At 40.1% G+C, this 22,938-nt stretch overlaps 1 protein-coding gene across 1 annotated transcript; it reads left to right on the forward strand.

The window, feature by feature from the left end:
* The first annotated feature begins 21,663 nt into the window (after positions 1-21,663).
* Positions 21,664-22,023, forward strand: LOC119735347. Its single transcript, XM_038209043.1, has one exon. It carries the CDS (start codon positions 21,664-21,666, stop codon positions 22,021-22,023), a length of 360 nt encoding a protein of 119 aa, XP_038064971.1.
* Positions 22,024-22,938: the final 915 nt, after the last annotated feature.

Consider the following 22,938-nt stretch of genomic DNA (forward strand, 5'->3'; position numbering starts at 1 on the left):
TCCCATCCCCTTCAAAAATAATAATAACACCACATTTATTTTCTAATATTTAGCACCTGATGGAGGGCTTTCGACCGGGGCAATCGCTGGCATCAGTTGTGGCTGCGTGTTGGTTGGCCTTATTCTGATTTGCATTGGGACTTACCTCTGCTTCACCTACAACTGCTGCATCTGGTGCGGAGAACACTGTCCCTGCTTCAGAGAACACTGCCCATGCTGCAGAAAACCATCGAAAGGTGGACACATAATATGAACATGGCTTAATGTTACAGGTAAATCTGAATAGCATGTATATTGATTTATACAAGACAAGACAAACTTGGAAAAGCTTTTCCCAGAACCCACACAATTCCATCAGTTGAGTCGGAATGGATATTCACTTGAAATCGTGTGCTGATAGCATTGCCCGATTCGCCAGTAACACTTAATTTAGTCGGTTGATAACTCCTGCAGTCAGTCATAAAGGTATATGGCGGGCCCTCTGAAACCATCAACCAAAAAAAAACCACACCGAATTGACCTACGTCACAGATGTTGGGTTTTCTTTTGGAATGTTTTAAACATTTATGTTGGAGGCTGCAGTGATTTTATTAATCGAAACTGTTAGTCTTTGTTTCTGTCAGGTTTTTTTTTGAGAGAGAGAACAAAAAATAAAGTTTAATTTCTTTTTGTCTGTGTCCCCGCGAACTTAAACCCTCTATAACATCTCGTGTTCATAATTATAAAGAAACTCGAAAATTCATTGACGCATTTACACATTTAATATAATATAAACTAATTTAACGTAAAACTTCATGTAATCTTGTAGATATAGTGAAGTTTTTATGGAAAGTTAAGAAAGCCCAGGACGTATTCCATCTCATTTTTGCTCAATAATTTTGTGACAACATTGTCTTGTGCACGTGTGACCTCGATTGGAGCGAAATGGTAAGGGTTATCTCTGCAATTACGCATGGATCATTGACACATCTGTTTGTGGAATTTCATAACACACTTGCTTTGGTTTTAGTGGAAACTTGAGGATTAGCCCATGCATGTAGGAATGATATGGACAATCTAAACGTGGGTTCCGTGCACATGACTTGCACCATCTGCGTCGAAAATGCGAACCATTGCCTCTGAGAATGGACATCCCATATGCATTCACAGGAGCACCAGCAAACGGGCAGATCCAGGAGTTTGTCCGGACACTTGGCCTCCGTAAAATCAAAGGGGGTGGGGGGGGGAGGGCTCGTACCATACTTTAAATAGGGGCACTTGTATTATTAACATTATATTACAGAATAGTGTACAAATACCACCTAACCAAGCTGGCTCTGTGTGTATTTTTCGCACAGGCGGACATTATTACCAGTATAATTTTGTTGGGTGTCAGATCAAAGCGGGGGGGGGGGGCATTATATTTCATGAATTTCTATACGAAAACCCCCAAAATTAACACAGCTGACCCCGCCCCCCCGATCCGTGCCTGGTAAACCTCAGTCGATAGACACAATTTATATGGGGTATATGATGACAATCAAACCAGGAAATTTGTAGGTACACAAATTAAATGGGGCTGGGAAACATTCTTGTTTTAGTTAGTTAAGCCCACACATCGCTGCCGTTTGTTCTTTTGTAGGCTCTGGTGGATGTTGCGGTAATAAGTTACTGCTGGCACCCCCTTATTACACAGGGCTGCGACTTTTGTAGTACCTATGAGCGACCAAAAAAAGGCAAGGACGCTCAATGGTCGTCTAAACCCAGAAAATCCTGTTTCTATGTAACTGCTCCAGCGATCCTTGTGTCTCCCTTGAGGCACAAGGGAGGCAGAAGCATCGCCCAGATTCACGGTAAAATTTGCAACAGAACGGATCTACATTTATTACGTGACGACCATTGTGCATCCATTCTGCAACCACGGCAAGGCTCGTGGCTCCCTTCTGCCTTCTGACCTTTATGCGACTGTTTTTGAACATGTTTGAACATGTAGTTTCATTCAAAAAAGTGTTACGTAACCGTTAGATATCGCCCTTCGCAACCATATGGCTGCGTAGGCCAACCATAGGCCCAGAGGTTGCAGCCCTGTGTAAAAGGGGTCTTACGTGTCGCTTTTGTCCTACCAATGTCTAACGGTGATGCGCATGCTCCCACAAAAAATGTTTTCTCAATTTAGTGCAGATGTCTTACCTACGAAAGCCCATTAGCGCCACTGCAAGTATATGTTGGTAATTCGGGGTCTGAATTTATGAAATCCTTTAGAACAATAGTAACAAATACACTTCTTTTCATTATTTAGACTTTTGAATTAATAGTGCCGGGGTATTTATTTATTTATTTGTTTATGCCCTGCATACAATAAATAATGACTACAAACATGTATAATTATACAATACATTACAAATACAATAAAATTCAATACAGTACGATAAAACATTATTTGCAGAATGCATAAGTGTTAAGCTAATATTATAAACACAATATATTTTACAACTATTATAACTACATATACAGTGTGAATGCTTAACTATAAACTTGATTCAGTGAACACGAAAAATTTGGATCTATCTTGTAACATCAAGAAAAAAAAATGTTGCTGTAACTATATTCGCTGATTACGAGAGGGGCGAAAACCCCGCGAAAACCCTTTTGGGAGAAACACGGGGAAATTCCCATCTGGCTCCATATTATCTTCTTATTATTATGGCAACCAAGTTTGTTAACCGACCTCTGAAAGTTCACCATGGGTCAGATATGAACTTTCCATACATTTGTAAATTCATATCATGGCAAGAATTCTTATCTAAACTTTGGAGTTGGGTCGTGGAAAAGTGGGGTTTGAATAATAAATCTTATAAATATCAATAAATAGGGCATACAAAGTTAATGTTGGTGTATACGTGCTTTTTGGAACAGAGAAACTTGGCAGGATTTAAAATTGCTTTGCGACTATAGGGGCAGACATGTACACGGAGGGTATTGTGGCCCCGCCCCCTTTGCGCTTTTAGCGCCGCTCTTAAGTTAATTAGTCTGATCTAAAATCACTCTTAAGTATTTCCATAATCTACAACTTCCAAGGTAATGATACTTGTTTTGATCTTGTTTTCAAAATTTTGATTAGGCCGAAATGTAAAATTGGCCTAATGAGCCTCGGTCTGATCTAGCGAAACTGAAGACTGGCCATTCTGCGATCAGGGTCGATGACACCGTAATAACGAATTAAACATTCCGCAATGACGAATTAGTAATCCGTTATAACGAATTTATACTAACATATACTTGCAGTGTCGCTAATGGGCTTTTGTTCTTACCACTCGACCACAAAGCTAACGATGTTATTATTACTTCATTTTTTTGTTGGGGGGGGGGGGGGGGACAGGCTATCGTTTCAGTTCAAGTGGAAGCATTTCTTGGTTTCATTTTCAGTCTAGCAGAAGTCGCCTGAATGAGCGCTGGGGCTTGGTACTCGCCACGTATACAGCTAACTTGGAAACAGAGGTGTAATGGCCTTTGGTTTGAAATCAATTGTACTCGGCCATCCGTGACTGAGATGCTAATAAGACATCTATATGAAAAGCTATTGAACTATCCTTAAAAATGGAGCCACTTTGACAGTTTTCAAGTTCATAACATGCAAATTTCGAATTACTTGCGGCCCGAAAACAGTTCAATTGTCATTGGTGGGTTGGTCTCGCCCCACAATCAGTGTCGAAAATGTAATGGACCAGGATACACTCTGCTCTGACTCAATCTGGATCGGTTTGTGCCCAGAATAAACACATTTTTCAGAGTGTTATACACCCCGCCCCCCCCCCAAAAAAAGTACAATGGATTTTTCGCCAGCTCTGTTCATCTAAAAGCGGAGACGTTCTTGTTTTTACTTTATGCTATATAGATTGCTGTGTGCATACTTCACTAAATTGATTGTTTCAAAGTCAACATTTAACCAATTGTGAATATCATTCTTTCAATAACGAAATTCACCTCTAGTTAAACTTATCAATCTCTTTATAACTCTTTGAAAAACTGTTTAACATGGTTTACGAACCAATGCTAAATGTTCATTATTAAGTCTTATTAAATTTCAATCACCAATTTTGGTGATTCCTTTTTGTGAGTATTTGGGATTCTCTTTAAGGACTATAATGTGCCGTATACATTGCTTGTGTGGGATTTATAGTGTCAGAATTTGTGGAATTTGTGGTGTTAAGTTATTCATCGCTCACTCAGAATAGACTACATTTTACCCAGAGTGCACTTTATACGATTACATTTAAAGTTTTCGCAAACATTAGTAATTCACCAGTGTATGACACCTTTATCTCAAGATGTCGGTAGCGGATGTGAAAACTGTAAATACTGCATGTGAATATGCCATTATTGCCTGTACCAATAGTTATGAAATCTACGTTAGGAAATAGTAGGGATATAGTATATGTCTAAGTATACATGTACATTACGATAATGATATTTCACCCCGCGCAGTGTCCTTACTCAGTGATATACATTTTGGAATTGATTATAAACAATTTCAACCTAAATAGTAGCTATTGACGGAATTTGGTGACATTGTAGAGTGTTGGAAAAATTGCTAATTTTATAACAACTGACAAAACTAGCGCACGATGGGAATGAGTAATACTAAATTCTATTTGTAAAGAGGTTTTTAAAACTAATATATAATCGGCACATTGTTATTACTCTATAAGTATCGGTTAATGGTGTGTATCACTGAATATGTTGAAACAGTATAATTTGTACCTACATGTATAAATATTAACTAGTACATTGTATTTGTATACCCATAAAGTATGCATATATAAGTATGTAGGTGTTGAATAAGACATTTAAAAGGAATGTTAGACATTTCAATGGCTGAACGTAATTGAAGAGACTGAAAACAAACGAAGATTCCCTTTATTTCTAGTGCCATAAACAAGACACTCATATAATATTTTGTAAATAATGTATCGATTTTTTTTTTAAATTGCAAGTATTTAAAATTCAGGATTTTTCGACTAGATGGAAATTAATATATGCTGGGCAGATTTTACGATAGAAATCGTTTGGAATATAACCAAACAAAATCAGCCACATGGTTTTAATACAGAACACACGCTATGGGTATCATGCACAAGGACCACTGTAGTCCCCGCCCCCAATTTCCCATCCTTCATCCGAATTGTGTAGATTATCCGGGCGGTGGTTAGCTACCCAGCACAATATCCCTGTCCCTCGAGAATCTGCTCCCGAATTGTTAGTACATTGTATACATTTTAAAGTTTCCAGAATAGTCCGGTTGCAGGAGGACTGACATTCGAGTTGTTTATCCTCGCGCGTAGTCTCAAAAAAGGGGTTTATCTGAATTTCTTTGACGTGTACATATGCTTTCATTTTAAAGAATATAGACATTAGCCAAGATTTGCACATTATAGCGTATTTCGTTTAATCACAGAGTAATTTGTCTTTACGCTTTAGTATATATTAGAGCTCTTACTGTAGCCATGCAGACGCTTTTTCCATTAATAAAAAAATGGTTTTCTAAGTTTGACCATGATGGGTGTTACTTCAACGCGTTATTCCAACTGCGCATGCTCGAATTAAGATTTTGCGATTTTCTCTCCGGAAAAAAAAATCCGCCGTATAATTAGAGGAGAATACTTATTCAAGAGAAAAATTCCTGTTCTAAATCAAGTAAAAATAGCAATCCCCCAAAAATGTAACTGCACTGTTTTTACAGTAGGCCTACCTGTTTTTTTTTCCGATTTTCTATATTTTTTTGAAGACGTTAGAAGGAATGTCCATGCTTATAATTATTGTAAAGTGATCCTTTCAGCTGGTGCTGTTGAAAACCAAAAAATAAAATAAAATGAATAGATAAATAAAAATGTCGAATATGTGGTATGTTATATCCTCCTGATGAGATTTCCATCATCAAAATTGGCAAATATTTATGTTTCTCGTGCGCAGTTGGAAAACCAGAATAGGTTTAGAAAGGTACGGTGTAAATAAAACCTTATATAGAGATCCTGATAAAGTAGGTATAGTTATAGTATGACGAACAATAATAATCGCGCTGTTAAAAAAAACACACTGCAAGGCACTAATCGCCATTGTTTTATTATTATTATTTGTGGTTTATTAAAACACTGCTTATAGCAGCCCACAGGCTGAATTACAAGTCAGTTTACATACAAATTTCAATAAAAATTAGATGAGGTTAAAATCACAAAGAGTAAACGGTAAAAACAAAGGAAAATTGTAAGTACAAAAAATATAGTATACATATCAAAAATTGCACAGAAAAACAATACATGTACTATGCTAAAAAGAACCGGTAATTTCATTGGGCTGGTGGGAGTGAACTGAGTGCGCTATTAACAAGTCTGTTGAGATAAGTGTTCGTTTGGACCGGAGATTCATAGTATGGGTGCTTTTAGATTTGACAAACCACTCATTGAATTTGCTTGAGTTAAAGGATTTCAAGGCAAATTTGTTACAAAGGGAGGTTCTGCGCATGTCCAAGGGTTCCAAACCAAAACTGGTCAAAGCTTGTTCATATCCAGTATATTTTTGACCCAATATAATGTGGCACACTCTTCTTTGTACTGATTCCAATAGATTAGAAAGAGTTGTGGTGATGCCCGAGTGCCACAATGGGGCAGCATATTCTATAACAGGCCTAATATAACCTTTATACACGGTCACAAGCTCTTTGTCAGTTAACCCTGTCATTTTGAGTTTCCTAAGCATGAAAAGTTTCATGTTGGCTTTTTTAACAATCTCCATGACATGGGCATCCCATTTTAAGTTGTTTTGCAATGTAACACCTAACAACTTCACACTGGGAACCTGTTGAAGATGAACATTAGAAATGGAATATTGAACGAAGGGAGGATCTTTTTTTCCACAGTACACCTGCATGGTGTTACATTTAGAAGGGTTCAATACGGGCGATTCCCAATAGTGCGCCTCCAAGAGTTTGCAACGCGTTGGCCAATCACAATGCGCAAAATCTGTCGACCCAATGCGCGTTTGGAAAAGGTCGACTGATTTCGCGCATTGTGATTGGCCAACGCGTTGCAAAATCTTGGAGGCGCACTATTGGGAATCGCCCGTATTGGATTTTGTTTGCCAATGCCCAGTCATTGAGATTGTTTAAATCTGCCTGAATCCTGCTTACACCAGTAATGTGTCTATTTTCGCTGAGAGTGAGATCATCTACATATTTCCAGCATTTATTCTGAGTACAGTCAACGGCGTCATTAATATAGGCAAGGAATACAACAGGTCCGAGTTAAGTACCTTGGGGCACACCCCCAGAAAGAGTATGCCAATCAGAAAATGTTTGTTTATACCTAACCCTTTGTTGACGACCAGTTAGGAAACTAACAATCCATTGCACAATAGCAGGCGATACACCCAACTCCAACAGTTTGTCAACAGCAATTTCATGGTTTACCAAATCAAAGGCTTTAGTAAAATCTGTGAGCACCAGGGTACTAACATTATTTGGAACACAAGCACCAGAGACTAGGTTATGATAAACATCAACCAGGCAATGGGTAGTGGAGATTCCTTTCTGATTGCCATATTGCCTTTTATCGACATTGGGTTGGATAGAGTTCATGATCCATTTACAAATAAAACCTTCAGCAATTTTTGCCAGTAATGGAGTCAAAGAGATGGGCCTAAGTTTATGTAAAGTAGGCGGGAGTTGCTTAGGTATGGGAACAATGTCGGCTTGTTTCCACTGAACCCGAGAGCTGTATCCCCTTTAAACTGGATGAAGTATCCTCACAATTAAAACAGAGGTCAACAACTGCGCGTCATCAAGGTCATGACTCTGCAAGTTTTGAAACGGCCGTTAAGACTAATTAATTACTGTTTTATTCCAGCTTAGAGATTTTGTTCTTCGTTGAAAAGCGTAATAATGTAGGAAATTCTGTAAAACGTAGGCCTGTGTTGTAAATTTACAATTCCCGTCATTTGCTCAGGCTTCGTTTCCAATCACGAACGGTAGGATTGCATTATGCGACGCTCAAACTTTTGTCCAACAAAAAAGCATGCGAGGTGACCTCAAAACCCTGCGAGATTTAACGAGAAAACAGCACATCTAGGCGTGACCATATATAGGATCTGCGATCTACCATGTTTACTTCCCCCGTTCGATTACTTCCCCCGGCTTACTCGCGCCTGGCTCCTGGTGCGATGACAGACATGCGCAGTGGAGCTAACTAAACGAACGGTTTCGGCATGGGCGTTGCCTGGATTTTTTTTCGGGGGGGGGGGCAAAGCAAATGTTTCCCCAAAATAAATAAACTTTTTCATTATATTCTTAATTTATCATTTATCCAAGCGTGAGCAGGGAAGCATTTGCCCCCCCCCCCATCAAATTAACAGCAATATGGCTTCGCACCTCTTTCTCCTTTTTTTCCCCCCTTTTTCCGGTTTTTTGTTTCCCGGGGGGGGGGGAGCGCTAAATCAATCAGCTTTATCACTTAAAGCTTATAATATTGCGATCAATTTTTTTTAAATAAATCACTTGCTTCAGATATCATACAGTTATGATATACAGTTTTATACTTCTGTAAGAAAACATCGACTTATTTTGACCTGGAATCTTCAAAGTTAGACACCCAAATAGGGCTGTTAGCAGGCGGAGCCGAATTGCCAGACCACGCCGTGTTTTGGAAATTGCCGGTAACGTTCGTCAAATTAAAAATAGTACATGACGTAGCAAAAAGTTCGCCCCTCGTATACGACCCGAGTACACAAAATCGTCATTGAATTTCAAGTTTTCTAAATAGCATAAATATTAATTATCAAATAGTTTTTAAAGTTTTTAATAAGCAATAAGCAGTTAATAAACCTATATTATACCCGGAAATACTCGGGCACTATCCGATTGTCGACGAAATGAATTCGGCAAACTTCGGATATTTTCGGAAAAAGGAGGAATTCCTCCCGTGTTAGTCACGTGACGTAAATTATAATACAATGTATTACTGAAGGCTACCGGACCTAAGATTCATCAGGAATAGTTATAATCTTTGGTCTGGGAACCAGTTTAACTATTCCTGGTGAATCTTAGGTCAGGTCAACCTCGTCCCCAGTGCTTACTCTAATTCCAACCTTGTTTCCAATGAGAGAGCAGTAAGTGATGGGTGCGTAATGCGCGTCACCCTGGGGTCGAGGTTAAGGTCAGGTAGCCTTCCGTAATACATTGTATAACAATTTACGTCACGTGACTAAAATGGGAGGAATTCCTCTTTTTTCCCAAAATTTTGCCGAATTCGTTTCGTCGATCATCGGATAGTGCCAAGAATTTCCGAGTATTATATAGGTTTAATTAACTGCTAATTGCTTATTTTTTTAAAATGAGGTGATAACTAATATTCATTGCTTTCATTTAGAAAACTTGAAATTCAACGATGATTTTGTGCATAAAATATATTCGGATCGTATGGCCGAACTTTTTGCTGCGTCATGTACAATTTTGAATTTTGACGACCGTTACCGAGATTTTCAAAACTCGGTCTTTATTTAGCCCCGCATCCTAACAGTGCTATTTGGGTGCCTAATTTTGAAAATTCCAGATCAACACCAGTCAATGTTATCTTACAGAAACATCAAACTGTATTATCATAACTGTATGATATTACCAAGCAAAGGACAAGTGACAACAATTTGATCAAAACATTAAAAGCTAAAAGTGATAAAGCGAAATCGGAAACGAAGCCGAGCTAGAAAAAAAGGCCGTCAATGTCGTCATGTTTATTTCAGCCACGAAGGCTGCCTGACCTACAATTTAGACGTGAGCGTCGGAAAAAATTGTCAGGTCTGGGAACCAGACTATGTGTTTGACGTTCAATGTTTTCACAATTTGTTTTTTGTCGTTACTATAGACTCATTTTATCAAGGGCAATAAAATGTTTATTTCGAAAGAAAAAAGATACAATTGACAACATTATTGAATATATTACAAATTTATTTACTATTATAAGAATAAAAAAGTTGACTTCCACTTCTGTTTAATCGATCGAGCATAATAACTATTGGGTTAATTTAATTTAAAAAGTGAATGAGCATGGACTGGTGAGACCTACACAGGCCCAGTGGCTTATCAACCCAAAAGATTGACCCAGCGAAAAGTAAATTATGCCCTGGATGCAAGGGTTTTCAGTGAAAAACCACAGTGCCCAATAATAGACGAGAGGCGAGGATCTTTTGAATTCGTGAGTGAGTCAACTTATAATATTTGGAGGTCTGGATATTGTAGGCCCTATATTGTAAGCCTTGAAACTATGTCTCCATTTTCAATCCAATTTTAATTCCCCAGATTTCAGCTTCAATCCAAATGTTAAGCCTTATCCACGTGTAGCTGGTTGAAATTAGTCTGAGTATGATCACCCATTGTTCCACGGAGCCCTCTATGTCTCCGGTCCAACTACGCAAGGGCCTAGAGACAAAACAAAGAGCCAAAAGTTTCTATAAAGATTAACCCTAAAAGAGCCGGGGCGGAATCCTCCCCCCTCAACTTTTTCGGCGATAGCCTTAAAAAAAATAATTTGTCGCGACCCGAGCTGTTATGACTTTTTAGCCTCGAGCCTTGCGCATCTTTTGATACCAAAAACATAAAAATTGGACCAGGGGTTGCCGCGTAGCGAAAAAAATTCCCGCGCTACGCGCCGTGAAAACTGAATTTTTCCATGTACGCAGAGCAGAATTACCATTCGTACATATGAATAAATTATTAGCCATGATTCCAAAACCCTTTGACCTATAGTCTAGACATTTCCTGGGTATGTTAATGATGAGTTGCTCTATGCATGTACCGAGTTTCAAAAATGTTCGTCACTCAATGGCTAAGCTCTTTCGGGAGGGGGGGGGGCGGAATCCGCCTCCCCCCACCCCCGCCGGCTGAGAGATGGTCAAAATAACCCGGCCTGATTAGGGTTAAGATCAATCAGTTTATTCCAAATCGCATAAATAAGTCAAACTTGAGCATACCTGAATCTGCCCCCTGAATCTGTGATAGGCTTTACTCGAAACAAATGGCAGTTGTAACGATACTATAGTTTTGCTTCGTATGGCTGGGTTGACTAATAACTCCTGATATTGGACATTGCCTTACATGGCCCGCCTATTGAGGTTCGGAAACAGCATTGGACTAGCACGTCCCTTTAATTGAACAGGATGGTGAACCAATTCATCGGAAAAATCGACAATCACGGCAAATAACCGGCCTTTCTTGAAATTTTCAAGCCCCGGCAATTAACCTGGCTGTGTACGTTGAGTTCCCGGTTAAACCAAAACAAAAAAGGAAGAAAAAACAGGAGAAAAAAAGAAAACAAAAAGAGGCATGAAGTCATATTGATGTAAATTTAATGGGTTGGGGAGGGGCGAAATGTCCCTGTCCCCCTCTAAAACTGATAAATCGAGAATATGTTGAGAAATACAGGAAGTTTTCGGGGGAAAAATATGTTTTGCCCCCTTGTAAAAAAAAAATCCTGGCGACGCCCATGCCGGTTTATCGCTCTTTTTCGCTGCTTTGTTACCAGGAAGTGAAGTATCTTTCGTAAAAACAAACAGTATGGCTTCGCAAACGTCGACGGAAAGCAGGTCATTCTAGCAACTATTCAACATTCACGTTGCACACACAATTAGCCTATTAATTTTGATATTAATTATAACCGACACAATAGGAAGGCGCTATTTAGTTTTGTTAAATACAAAAGACTTTACCCAAATAAAACAGCGCCCTCCTATTGTGCCTGTCATACATCAGTAATTTTGGGCTAATTATAGTCGCGTAAACATCGGCAAATAATGTGGCAATTAGTCCGTTAAGTTGGTAACAACTAATCGAGTGGCTCATGAATTTCATGCGCTTCGGTAAACTGCATGAAAAACCCCATGCAGAAATATACGCTGCTCTCCTTTTTAAATTTAGGGGGCTGGTAATTCCTCCCCCCCAATATTTTGTAAAGACTGCCCTTTTTCATTCAAATGCCCCTTTTTTAACACCAGCGCTTACCCCCCCCCCCCAATATTTTGTAAAGAGTGCCCTTTTTTCAAAAATTGCCTTTTTTTTCTGAGCAAGTGCCCTTTTTAAAAGCGAGTCGTGCCTTTTCTTTGTCCCATCGGCCGTACCGAGTGCCTGTTTTGTTATTTTCGCGCATGTTTCGCCCTGAAAAGCACGAGGGAGTCTGTAACTAGACGAGTCAGTGTTTGGTACCAAGACGTTCACATCAAAAATGAACGTTGACTGGCGACAATAACAGTGGGGGATAGATCATGAGTTGGATGAGCCTTGATTCCTTCATCCGATCACAACAAAAACTGCCACCTAACAAATTACCTGTTTTTATCTGGTGCAGCTGCCACTTTAATAACCCATTAACACTGTGATGCAAAATACAGTCATGCAATACCGACGTTAGCATTTGTAAACAGCGAAAGAACAATCACAATTGCAGGATTAGACTGATTTACAGACAAGCTCTTCTGGATTATTCACGAATTCCTTGTTTTCAAGCAACATAGGGCCTATGTTGTATCCAATGTATACAATATCCAATGTATGGCTGCTTGTCCCATTTATTTTCTCTTTCAAATGAAAGTGTTTTATTTTCTACTCCGATTAATAACGTGCTTAATTACGTATAATTATTGTATAGTGAATATTTATAAGAGTGGTAGTCTGGTTCCCTAAACACAAGATTCTTACTATTATTTCTGACGAATCTTACGTCAGGCAGCCACCACGGCTATATATAAAACATGAAGCTCCTTTCTCCAAGCTCGGTTTTGTTTCAGCTTCAGCTTTATCATTAAATGCATGTAATATTCCTAACTTCAGATCAAATAAAAAGAAAATCACTTGCAACATATGTCATACAGTTTGATATTTCTGTTAGAAAACATCGCCTAGGGTTGGGGTGGATTCGTCAAAGTTAGGGACCAAAATAGCAGCCGAAACCGTAATGGAGACGAAGCCGAGTTTTGGAATACCCCTAGGTAACCGTTGTCAGATTCAAAACAGTACACGACGCAGCAATTCACCCCTCGTACGATCCGAATGCATACTTGATGCACAAACTCGTCATTGAATTTTAAGGTTTTTTTTTTCAATCCCATTTTGGTCACGTGTCGTGACCTAATATTAATCAGAAATACGGTTAGAATCTTTTGGTCTGGGAGCCAGACTATAATAATGCTATACTTTTAAAAAGAAACAAATACGATAAATGCTGTAAATGCAATGGCGATTAGTGCCTTGCAGTGTTTTTTTTTTTAACAGCGCGATTATTATTGTTCGTCATACTATACCTACTTTATCAGGATCTCTATATTAGGTGTTATTTACACTGTACCTTTCTAAAACATATTTTGGTTTTCCAACAGCGCATGAGCAACATAAATATTTGCCGATTTTGATAATGGAAATCTCATCAGGAGGATATAACATACCACATATTCGACATTTTTATTTATTTATTTATTCATTTTATTTCATTCATTGGTTTTCGACAGCAGCAGCTGAAAGGGTCACTTTACAATATTAGCATGGACATTCTTTCTAACGTTTTCAAAAAATATAGAAAATCGGGGAAAAAAATACATGTAGGCCTACTGTAAAAACAGTGCGGTTAATTTTTTCTTTGATTACTATTTTTACTTGATGTAAAACAGGAATTTCTCTTGAATGAGTATTCTCCTCTAATTATACGGCGGGTTTTTTTTCCAGGAGAGAAATCGCAAAATCTTAATTCGAGCATGCGCAGTTGGAATAACGCGTTGAAGTTGTTTATGGCACTAGAAATAAAGGGACTCTTCGTTTGTTTTCAGGTTCTTCAATTTCACGTTCAGCCATTGAAATGTCTTACATTCCTGTTTAAATGTCTTATTTAACACCTACATACTTATAAGCATACTTTATGGGTATACAAATACAATGTACCAGTTAATATTTATAGGTACAAATTATACTGTTTCAACATATTCAGTGATACACACCATTAACCGATACTTATAGAGTAATAACAATGTGCCGATTATATATTAGCTTTAAAAACCTCTTTACAAACAGAATTAAGTATTACTCATTCCCATCGTGCGCTAGTTTTGTCAGTTGTTATAAAATTAGCAATTTTCCAACACTCTACAATGTCGCCAGATTCCTTCAATAGCTAGCTATTTAGGTTGAAATTGTTTATGATCAATTCCAAAATGTATATCACTGAGTAAGGACACTGCGCGGGGTGAAATATCATTATCGTAATATACATGTATACTTAGACAGATACTATATCCCTATTATTTCCTAACGTAGATTTCATAACTATTGCTACAGGCAACAATGGCATATTCACATGCAGTAACTACGGTTTCCACATCCGCTACCGACATCTTGAGATAAAGGTGTCATACACTGGTGAATTACTAATGTTTGCGAAAACTTCAAATGTAATGGTATAAAGTGCACTCTGGGTAAAATGTAGTCTATTCTGAGTGAGCGATGAATTACTTAACACCACAAATTCCACAAATTCTGACACTATAAATCCTACACAAGCAATGTATATACAGCACATTATAGTCCTTAAAGAGAATCCCAAATACTCACAAAAAGGAATCACCAAAAGGTGATTGAAATTAAGTTGTTTTTGTTATTGCGGACTCAATGATGAACATTTAGCATTGGTTCGTAAACAATGTTTAACAGTTTCTCATAGAGTTATAAAGTGAGTGATAATAACTAGAGGTGAATTTCGTTATTGAAAGAATGATATTCACAATTGGTTAAATGTTGACTTTTGAAACAATCAATATAGTGAAGTATGCACACAGCAATCTATATGGCATAAAGTAAAAACAAGAACGTCTCCGCTTTTAGATGAACAGAGCTAGGGAAAAAAACCATTGTATATTTTTTTTTTGGGGGGGCAGGGTGTATAACACTCTGAATAACTAGTCCATGGGCCAGAGGCCAAAATTTGACTTATTTGTACCACCTGAGGTGGCAGAATCTAAATTCATTTTTTGGAAAGGTCTATGTCTAAGGATGATAAATTGATGTGATAGCAATCCCAGGGTGGTAGCTTAGTGGTAATTAATGCCCACTTTTTAAACCTAGTCAGAATGAGCTTACTACACAAATCCTTAGCACTTGGGTTAGGATGTGGTTGTACAATTCGCAATTACACCATTATGATTTGTTGTATAATGATGGAACTTGGTCAAATTATTGGTTTGCTATAGGTTTTTGAAATGACGTCACGTAAAAATATATATTTCTCTAGAGGGCGTGGTTCGTAGACGGTGCTCATATATTACACCCGTTTTTTAGATGGCTAAACATTATTTTAAACATATTTGTTTTGTGTCCCCTGTGAAACAAACCAAACTTAATTAATGCTTTAAAAGTGTTGGTTTAGGTCTGTTTTAACTATTAAGATAGTACCATCTTAAAAAATTGCCAGTATAGCACCTGCCTGAGTAACATATTAACTGCCTGTATATCATACATAAAGTATTCATATTAGCGTCATGTGTACAAGTAGGTTGTTATCGCAAGTCTCAAATATGCATTCTAAGACATAGGCCTAGATAGAATTTCGCGAATCAATAATCATACTCAACGTGATGATGAACTTCACGTGATGACAAATTTATTGTTATGGCAACTGTCTATAGAGGGCGCTATATTTGGATGAGTATTACTTAGACATTAATAAGTCATTTCGTTTGCCCTGTGTCAATGTGCGTATATGACACTAAATATAAGCAACTTGTATGACTCGGAGCAGCAATTGGCCTCAGCGACATGGTGCGCAGGCCCATCGGCGTGTTGACACACCCTGGAGCAATGTCAACCACTGCCCCAGCTATGGGTTAAATAGTCCTGGGTAGGAGGGGCTCGTAAAGCAGGGAAGGCAGCCCTCCTAAAGAGAAGGAAAACTCTAAACTCAAACCACCTGTCTCGGGAGAGGCGTTACGACCACCCGAGCACTACTTTCGCAAACGAAAAGCCTAATCATGATCTTAAATCCAATGAAGAATTGTGTACTTCCAGCGGCTGGAGTCCGCAGGAGAACAGCAGTGGGAATTCGTGCACGATGATGATGCTCCCTCGAACCCCAAGGACTCCTTTGGAAGGGGAGCAGCGGACGGGTGCCGGAGAACCGACGCACTACTGAGATGTAAGAAGAGCTTGTCTCTTGCCACAATGAATGTGCAGAAAATCAAGGAGGATAAGAGAGCAAAGGAGCTAGTGGATAGGATAAGGAGACATGGAGTGGCTGTGTGTGGGATCCAGGAGCATGTGCATGCTGATGGCATAAAAGATATCGTGGTTACCCACATGATTGAAGATTACTACCTTCAACGACATCGGCTGGGAGAAATGCAGCTCAGGCGGCAACTGGTGGGGTCACGCTCGTGCTGAGCAGAGAAGCACAGAGGTTGTTAGTCAGTGTCAACAGGAATTCTGATAGAGTTATCACCGCCTCTTTCCAAAGCAATCCAGTCCTCACCACCATAGTGGCCTACGCACCAACTCTCCTAGCACCCGATGAGGAGAAGAGAAAGTTCTATGATGATCTAAGACGAGCGGTAGAGGCTGTTCCCCAGCATCACTTCCTTGCCATTATTCCACCCTTCCTTCCACCCTTCATCAGGTAACAAATGACAACAGGGTGCGTCTGCTGGATCTAATTGAGGACTACTCTCTTCTAGTCAACAACAGGTTTTTTGAGAAGCAAAAGGGAAGGCTGTGGACGTGGCTGTAACCATCAGGGACGAAATCCCAGATCAACTTCATCCTGACCAGGAGGAAATGGCGTAACTGCCTTTAAGTTATTAACTCTAGCGCCCTCATCAGTGGGATCAGATCATAGAGTGGTGGTTACGAAGGTGCGTCTCAGCCTCCAAGCACCGAGAAAGGCAGTCACAATAAGTGTGAAGTACGAATGGAAGAAGCTCATGGGAAATAGCAATCTGCAAGAGAGGTACGCCATAGACGTTCACAATCGGTTCCAGGTACTGACTGGGGAGGGGGAATCTGCAACTGACCGATATGACAAGTTTGTGAAAGCAAACGAGGAGGCCGCGGAGGTCTGCACGGACAAGGTCCGCAAGGTGACGAGGAGGGCGAAAGCCTAATCGGATCCTTGTGTCGTCAGGGAGGAGATGGAAGTGGCCTACATATCTCTTGTAGCAGCCTTCAGCCTCATCATTTGAGTGGTGTACTCCAACAAGAAGAAGGCCCTCGTCAAAACCTATGATCTTATCGAAGAAGAGGTGCTTACTCACAAAATCAGAGAGGTGGAAGTAGCTCGGGTCAACCAAAAATGCGATGAGCTGGAAGCTGATCAACGAGATAGCTGGTAGAAAGTCTTCCAAGCCCTCTCAGATCAAGGGAGATACAGACCACTTCTTGGTGATAAATCAGAGATGATGGATGAGCAGGTGGAGGTAGTATTCGAGGACCCAGACATATCGAAGATGGTCCCTTCAACGAAGAGGAGTGCGTGAAAGCAAAGAGGGCGCTCAAGGCTGGAAAATGCTGTGGGGAGGACAGTGTCGTCCTAGAGGTCCTGAAGTATGTCCCCATAGACGACCTCGTACTCGACTTTGTCAACAAGGCATATGAGGAGGGAGAGATACCAGATCAGTGAAGCAGTATTAATATCATCCCGCTTCCGAAGTTTTGTGACCTCACATGCACGGACAACTACCGAGGGATAAGTCTTGCCTCTTTTGTCGCCAAAACCTTTAACCGGATGGTGCTCAGCCGGATTCGGCCAGTGAGTCAACCTTCCTGTTAAAATGTTCAAAGACAATGGTAAATAAAACAATGTCCACAAATTATTCTGTTCTCCGAATTAATTTATTAATTTAAAAATCACTCCTACTTACAACAATACCTCAAGCTTGAGTTAATTACTCTCAAATGCACCACTTGTAAATTGTAATCAAATATATAAACAGAAAATATCACAACTGTGTTGGACTATCACATCCAAAGTACGAATGAATACGGGATTAATCACACTGGTCAAATATCCAACAAAAAAATATTACACTATTACGATCGGTTGAATCTACCCAAGATTCACAACCTTCTGCACACTATTAATTTAAACTTCTCCAAAATATATGAAAACAAAACTCCTTGATCATCACTGTATAAGTGGAATCAAATTTCAAACTTCTCTCCGCAAATACTACCAAATTATTAGGTTCTCTGTAACTCCACTCCCCGCAGGGTCTGTGTGAACGAAGTCACAAATTTAAATTGAAACTTTTATCCTACTTTTGATGACGTTTCACGTCCTCACGTTACTTCAAATTCAAAATACACTATTACTATACTATCAAAAAACAATTACATAAATGCAGGCATAAAAACAACTGACTTCTTCCTGGTAGTTCTCGCCACCCACTCCACGGTTATAGACACTGGAAATGCTGCTGCTGTAAGCTGCCTTCAGCCCTCTGGCTTGACTTCAGTGCCTGTGGCGTCGCCTTTGTGCGTCTATCCTCGTCAGTTATAGGATCAGATTAGGCCGTCTGTAAATTTATAATTTCAATAAACTCTCACAATAATTTTGAGTCACTATACAAAATACAGGCCGAATCACCAATCAAATGTTCTTCAAAGCTAATCCTAAAAATGAATACTACTCTATACTTCGATCTCATGTCACTTAGACTTTTCTAATTCTTAAATTAACACAATTAAATCAACTTCTGATATATACATCAGGTATGCAATAATCCTCATAGTATATAGCCAATCAACTTTATCTCAAACAATTCAAAATTCTAGATTCAATCCTTAATCCTGGTGAATCTCACAACAATAAATATAATGAAGGTAAAACAATATCTTCTTTTCTTTTAATTAATCATGAAAACAATTACATCTTCAACTTACGGTTGCTGGTCGATGTTGCTGACTTGTCTCCCTCACACCAAAGTTAAAAACACATTCAAGCACAAATTTGCTTGAAAAGCACTCTGCAGATCTTCAATGTTGGCTGCACTGCGATTGTCACGAGCCAGATTGCTTGGAAGAAAGATCTTAGGGCCTGAATTACCCTAAAGTATCAAAAATCGCTGCAGCAGAGCAGAGTGATGGCGCAAATACGTGTACATGTACACAGCTCAGAATCATGGAGACAACTACCTCACTTTCCCTTCAAATTCCAGCAACCTTCCGCCAATTACCATCTCATTTCCTCACACTCATTCAAACCTAACTTCATTCTCATTCTTATTTAAACCAAAGCTCATGAATATGCAAAATATCTACCTTACCAGAGTGGAGATACCAGGGATTTGTATTGTGTGCGTGTGGGTACATGGAAGATGCTCCTAGAGGTATTGTGTGTGGAATGTGTTCTTATTGTTACCTTGATCAGTCAACCACGGCTGGCTAGGTTTGGACTCTGATCCACTCATGCATAGTTATACAAGGGTAAAAAAAGAGAGAATTATTCACACTACCTATTAAATAGTCACAGATACAAGAGAAGGGTGGTTTTATTGTGACATGCATGTCAAAACTTATCGTCCCAAAGTCACACATTCAAGTTGCTGGAATATTTCCTCCTCAACCTTTGTGCCTCTTCATTGAGAAACAACTGATACAGGAACAGGCAGGCAGGCTTCCGTCCCGGCAAATCTACAACGGGACAGCTTCTAAACCTCACTCAGTACATTAAGGACTGCCTCCATCAGAAAAAAATAGATCACCGGCGCTGTCTTTGTTGATCTTACAGCTGCTTTTGACAGTGTTAACCGTTGCTGACTCCTTCAGAAGATCCTGGACACGACGGCAGACCTGAACCTTACCCAGTTTATTGGTGTTCTACTGAAGAACCATCGTTTCTTTGTAGTATTCAAAGGCAGAGTAGAGTACGTCTTCAAAGGAACGGTCCCCCAAGGGAAGACGTTGACCGATGCTCTTGACCAGTCACAGCAGTGCTACACTGTGAGTCACCTTAAAGCGATCAACCCTGCTATTAAGACCCAAGTGTGTGCCTCCTGGGTTGACCAGGCTGGTGGCGTCTCCCCCACAACATGAGATGCCAATCAAGCCTGCAGAAGCCTTACCTACAGGATCCAATGCAGGATGGAAGACCTGGAGGTGCTTAAATCACCTCCGCTCTGGAGTGGCTCGCACCAAAAGAAGTGGGGATTTTCCTCAACCGACAAACACCCTGTGTGAGTGTGGTACTGCAGAGGACACTTTACAACATTTCATATTTAGATGTCAGGCACTAAAGGGTTGGTCATATTTTGGCCCTAAAAGGGAGGAGGGGGCGGATTTTCCGTCTTTCAACTTTTTCCGCGATACTCTTGAGAAATTATTTATTTCAAGGCCTGAGCTGTCCTGACTTTTTAGCCTCGAGTCTTGCACATCTTTTGATACCAAAAACATAAAATTCGAAACACAGGTTGCCGCGCAGCGAAATATGTTCGACGCTACCCTCCGTCAAAACTGAATTTCCCCATATACGTAGTGTACAGATTTGAATTACCATACGTGTTTATGAATAATTAATTAGCTGTAATTCCAAAACCCTTTAACCCATAGTCATGAATATTCTTGGGTTTGTTCATGTTATGTTGTTCTATGCACGTACCAAGTTTCATAATTTTTCGTCACTCGATGGCCGAGGTCATGGGGGGGGGGCGGAATCTGCGTGAGATGGTCAAAACAACCCGGCCCTTTTCGGGCAAAAGTGACATTTTCCCATGTTTTCTTCAGCAAAACCCATAAATACATTAATAATAACATTTATTATAATGGAGAAACTCTCAACCAAATACAATATGTGCTCACTTGCCTCGAAAATCTTCGCAAACCCTTCCGAAAGGCAATTTTTAGGTGAAAATGACCCATGAACTTTGACCTCAGGTCAAGGTTACTAAAGGTCAATGGAAAAAATGGCAACATCAATTTTCTTGTTCTCAGGACTCATAAGATTACATTTATAATGGTTGGCATAAATTAACATGAAATTTCGACGGGAACCCAAATCTGTACATTGGCCCCCCTACTATAGAGCAAGTGTTCGAGGACCCAGACATATCGAAGATGGTCCCTTCAACGAAGAGGAGTACGTGAAAGCAAAGGGGGCGCTCAAGGCTGGAAAATGCTGTGGGGAGGACAGTGTCGTCCCAGAGGTCCTGAAGTATGTCCCCATAGACGACCTCGTACTCGACTTTGTCAACAAGGCATATGAGAAGGGAGAGATACCAGATCAGTGAAGCAGTATTAATATCATCCCGCTTCCGAAGTTTTGTGACCTCACATGCACGGACAACTACCGAGGGATAAGTCTTGCCTCTTTTGTCGCCAAAACCTTTAACCGGATGGTGCTCAGCCGGATTCGGCCAGTGATGGACCCATTTCTTAGAACTTCACAGAATGGGTTCAGGCATGTGGGTGTCAAACAAATACATCTTCCTGCAGTCATCACCTTCATTGACTTCCGCAAGGCATTTGACACTATCCACCGGGTCAAAATGATGAACATCCTCACCGCATACGGATCCCCAGTAAGTTAGTGCAAATCATTGGGGCGACCTACGCTAACACCTGGGCCAGGGTCATTTCAATGGTCGGTGTTACAGAGAGTTTTGACACCCTGACAGGAGTGCTTCATGGGTGACACCTTGGCCCATTTTCTCTTCATCATTGTACTCGACTACGCCCTAAGTAAGGCCATCAACGGTAGAGAAGAGGAGCTGGGTTTCACCATAGTGCCCCGCAAGACCTGGCGAGTGCCTCCTGTGATGATCACTGACAAAGACTTTGAGGATGAAATCGCAATAGTCTCAAATACATTTGAGCAGGCTCGAGCTCTTTTGTTATCAGTTGAGGAGGAGTGTTTGAAGGTTGGTCTACAGCTGAACACAAAGAAGGCCAAGGTGCTCACCTATTACATCAGTGGCACAGCTGTCTGCACGAGAGATGGTACAACTCTCAAGGTTGAATCTGACTACAAGTACCTTGGAGCTTAGATCAATTCCAGTGAGAAAGACCTCAAGACTCGAAGAGGACAGGCGTGGTCAGTGCTCCACAGATAAAAAAAAATGTGCAAGGTTCCAGGCTAAAAAGTAATATCAGCTCGAGTCGCGAAAATGTTTTTCAAGGCTATAGCGGAAAAAGTCGAGGGGGGGGGGGCGGATTCCGCCCCAGCCCCTTTAGGGTTAAGCCAGAGTACCGTAACATAATTCCCCCCCCCCCCCGGAAACACTAGTAACAATCAACATGCACTACTGGCATAGGCTTCATTGTTCAACAACTGCCTATCTGTATATTATTACCATAATCACCTGCAATATCTGCGTAATTAATATTATGCCAACCCATATGCTAAGGGGTGTACATATAATGCAAGTATAATGTAACTTAATGGCAAAACACAAAACTAAGAAACACAGAGACTAAACTACTCATTTGGAGATGCTATCACATGTTTTTGTACTTAGGTCGATCCTATAAAGTATTTGGCACCCTTAATGTTTTTTCACCTCGGGTGGTACCAATATCTGGTCTGGCCCTTGGACTATAAGGCAAACCGGGTTCTGGTGCGCGCGCGCGTCGTTGTAGCCATGCGCGTCGGCAAAAATGTTCAATATAAGATGATGTCTCAAAACCGCCAACCTCACTGGTTTGACTGGAATCCTGCTGCTGCACAATTTTAACTTGGTTTAAGATGGGGTTACGATTGAGTATAAGCTTTATGTGGCCTCTCTGGACTTCCATATATTTGCACTAAATTTAGGCGAGCACCACTTGCAGTCATCAGCCGACATTTGAAGAAAAAATACGGTAAAAAAAAGCCGCGTCGCCACACCACTTGTGGGGCAAGCTCCATACCAGAAACCGGAAACTTTTTTGGCGGGCCTAAATCCTGAAGTGGAACTTTTTAT

Source organism: Patiria miniata, unplaced genomic scaffold (assembly GCF_015706575.1).
Source record: "Patiria miniata isolate m_02_andy unplaced genomic scaffold, ASM1570657v1 HiC_scaffold_29, whole genome shotgun sequence".
NCBI classification, from domain to species: Eukaryota; Metazoa; Echinodermata; class Asteroidea; order Valvatida; family Asterinidae; genus Patiria; species Patiria miniata.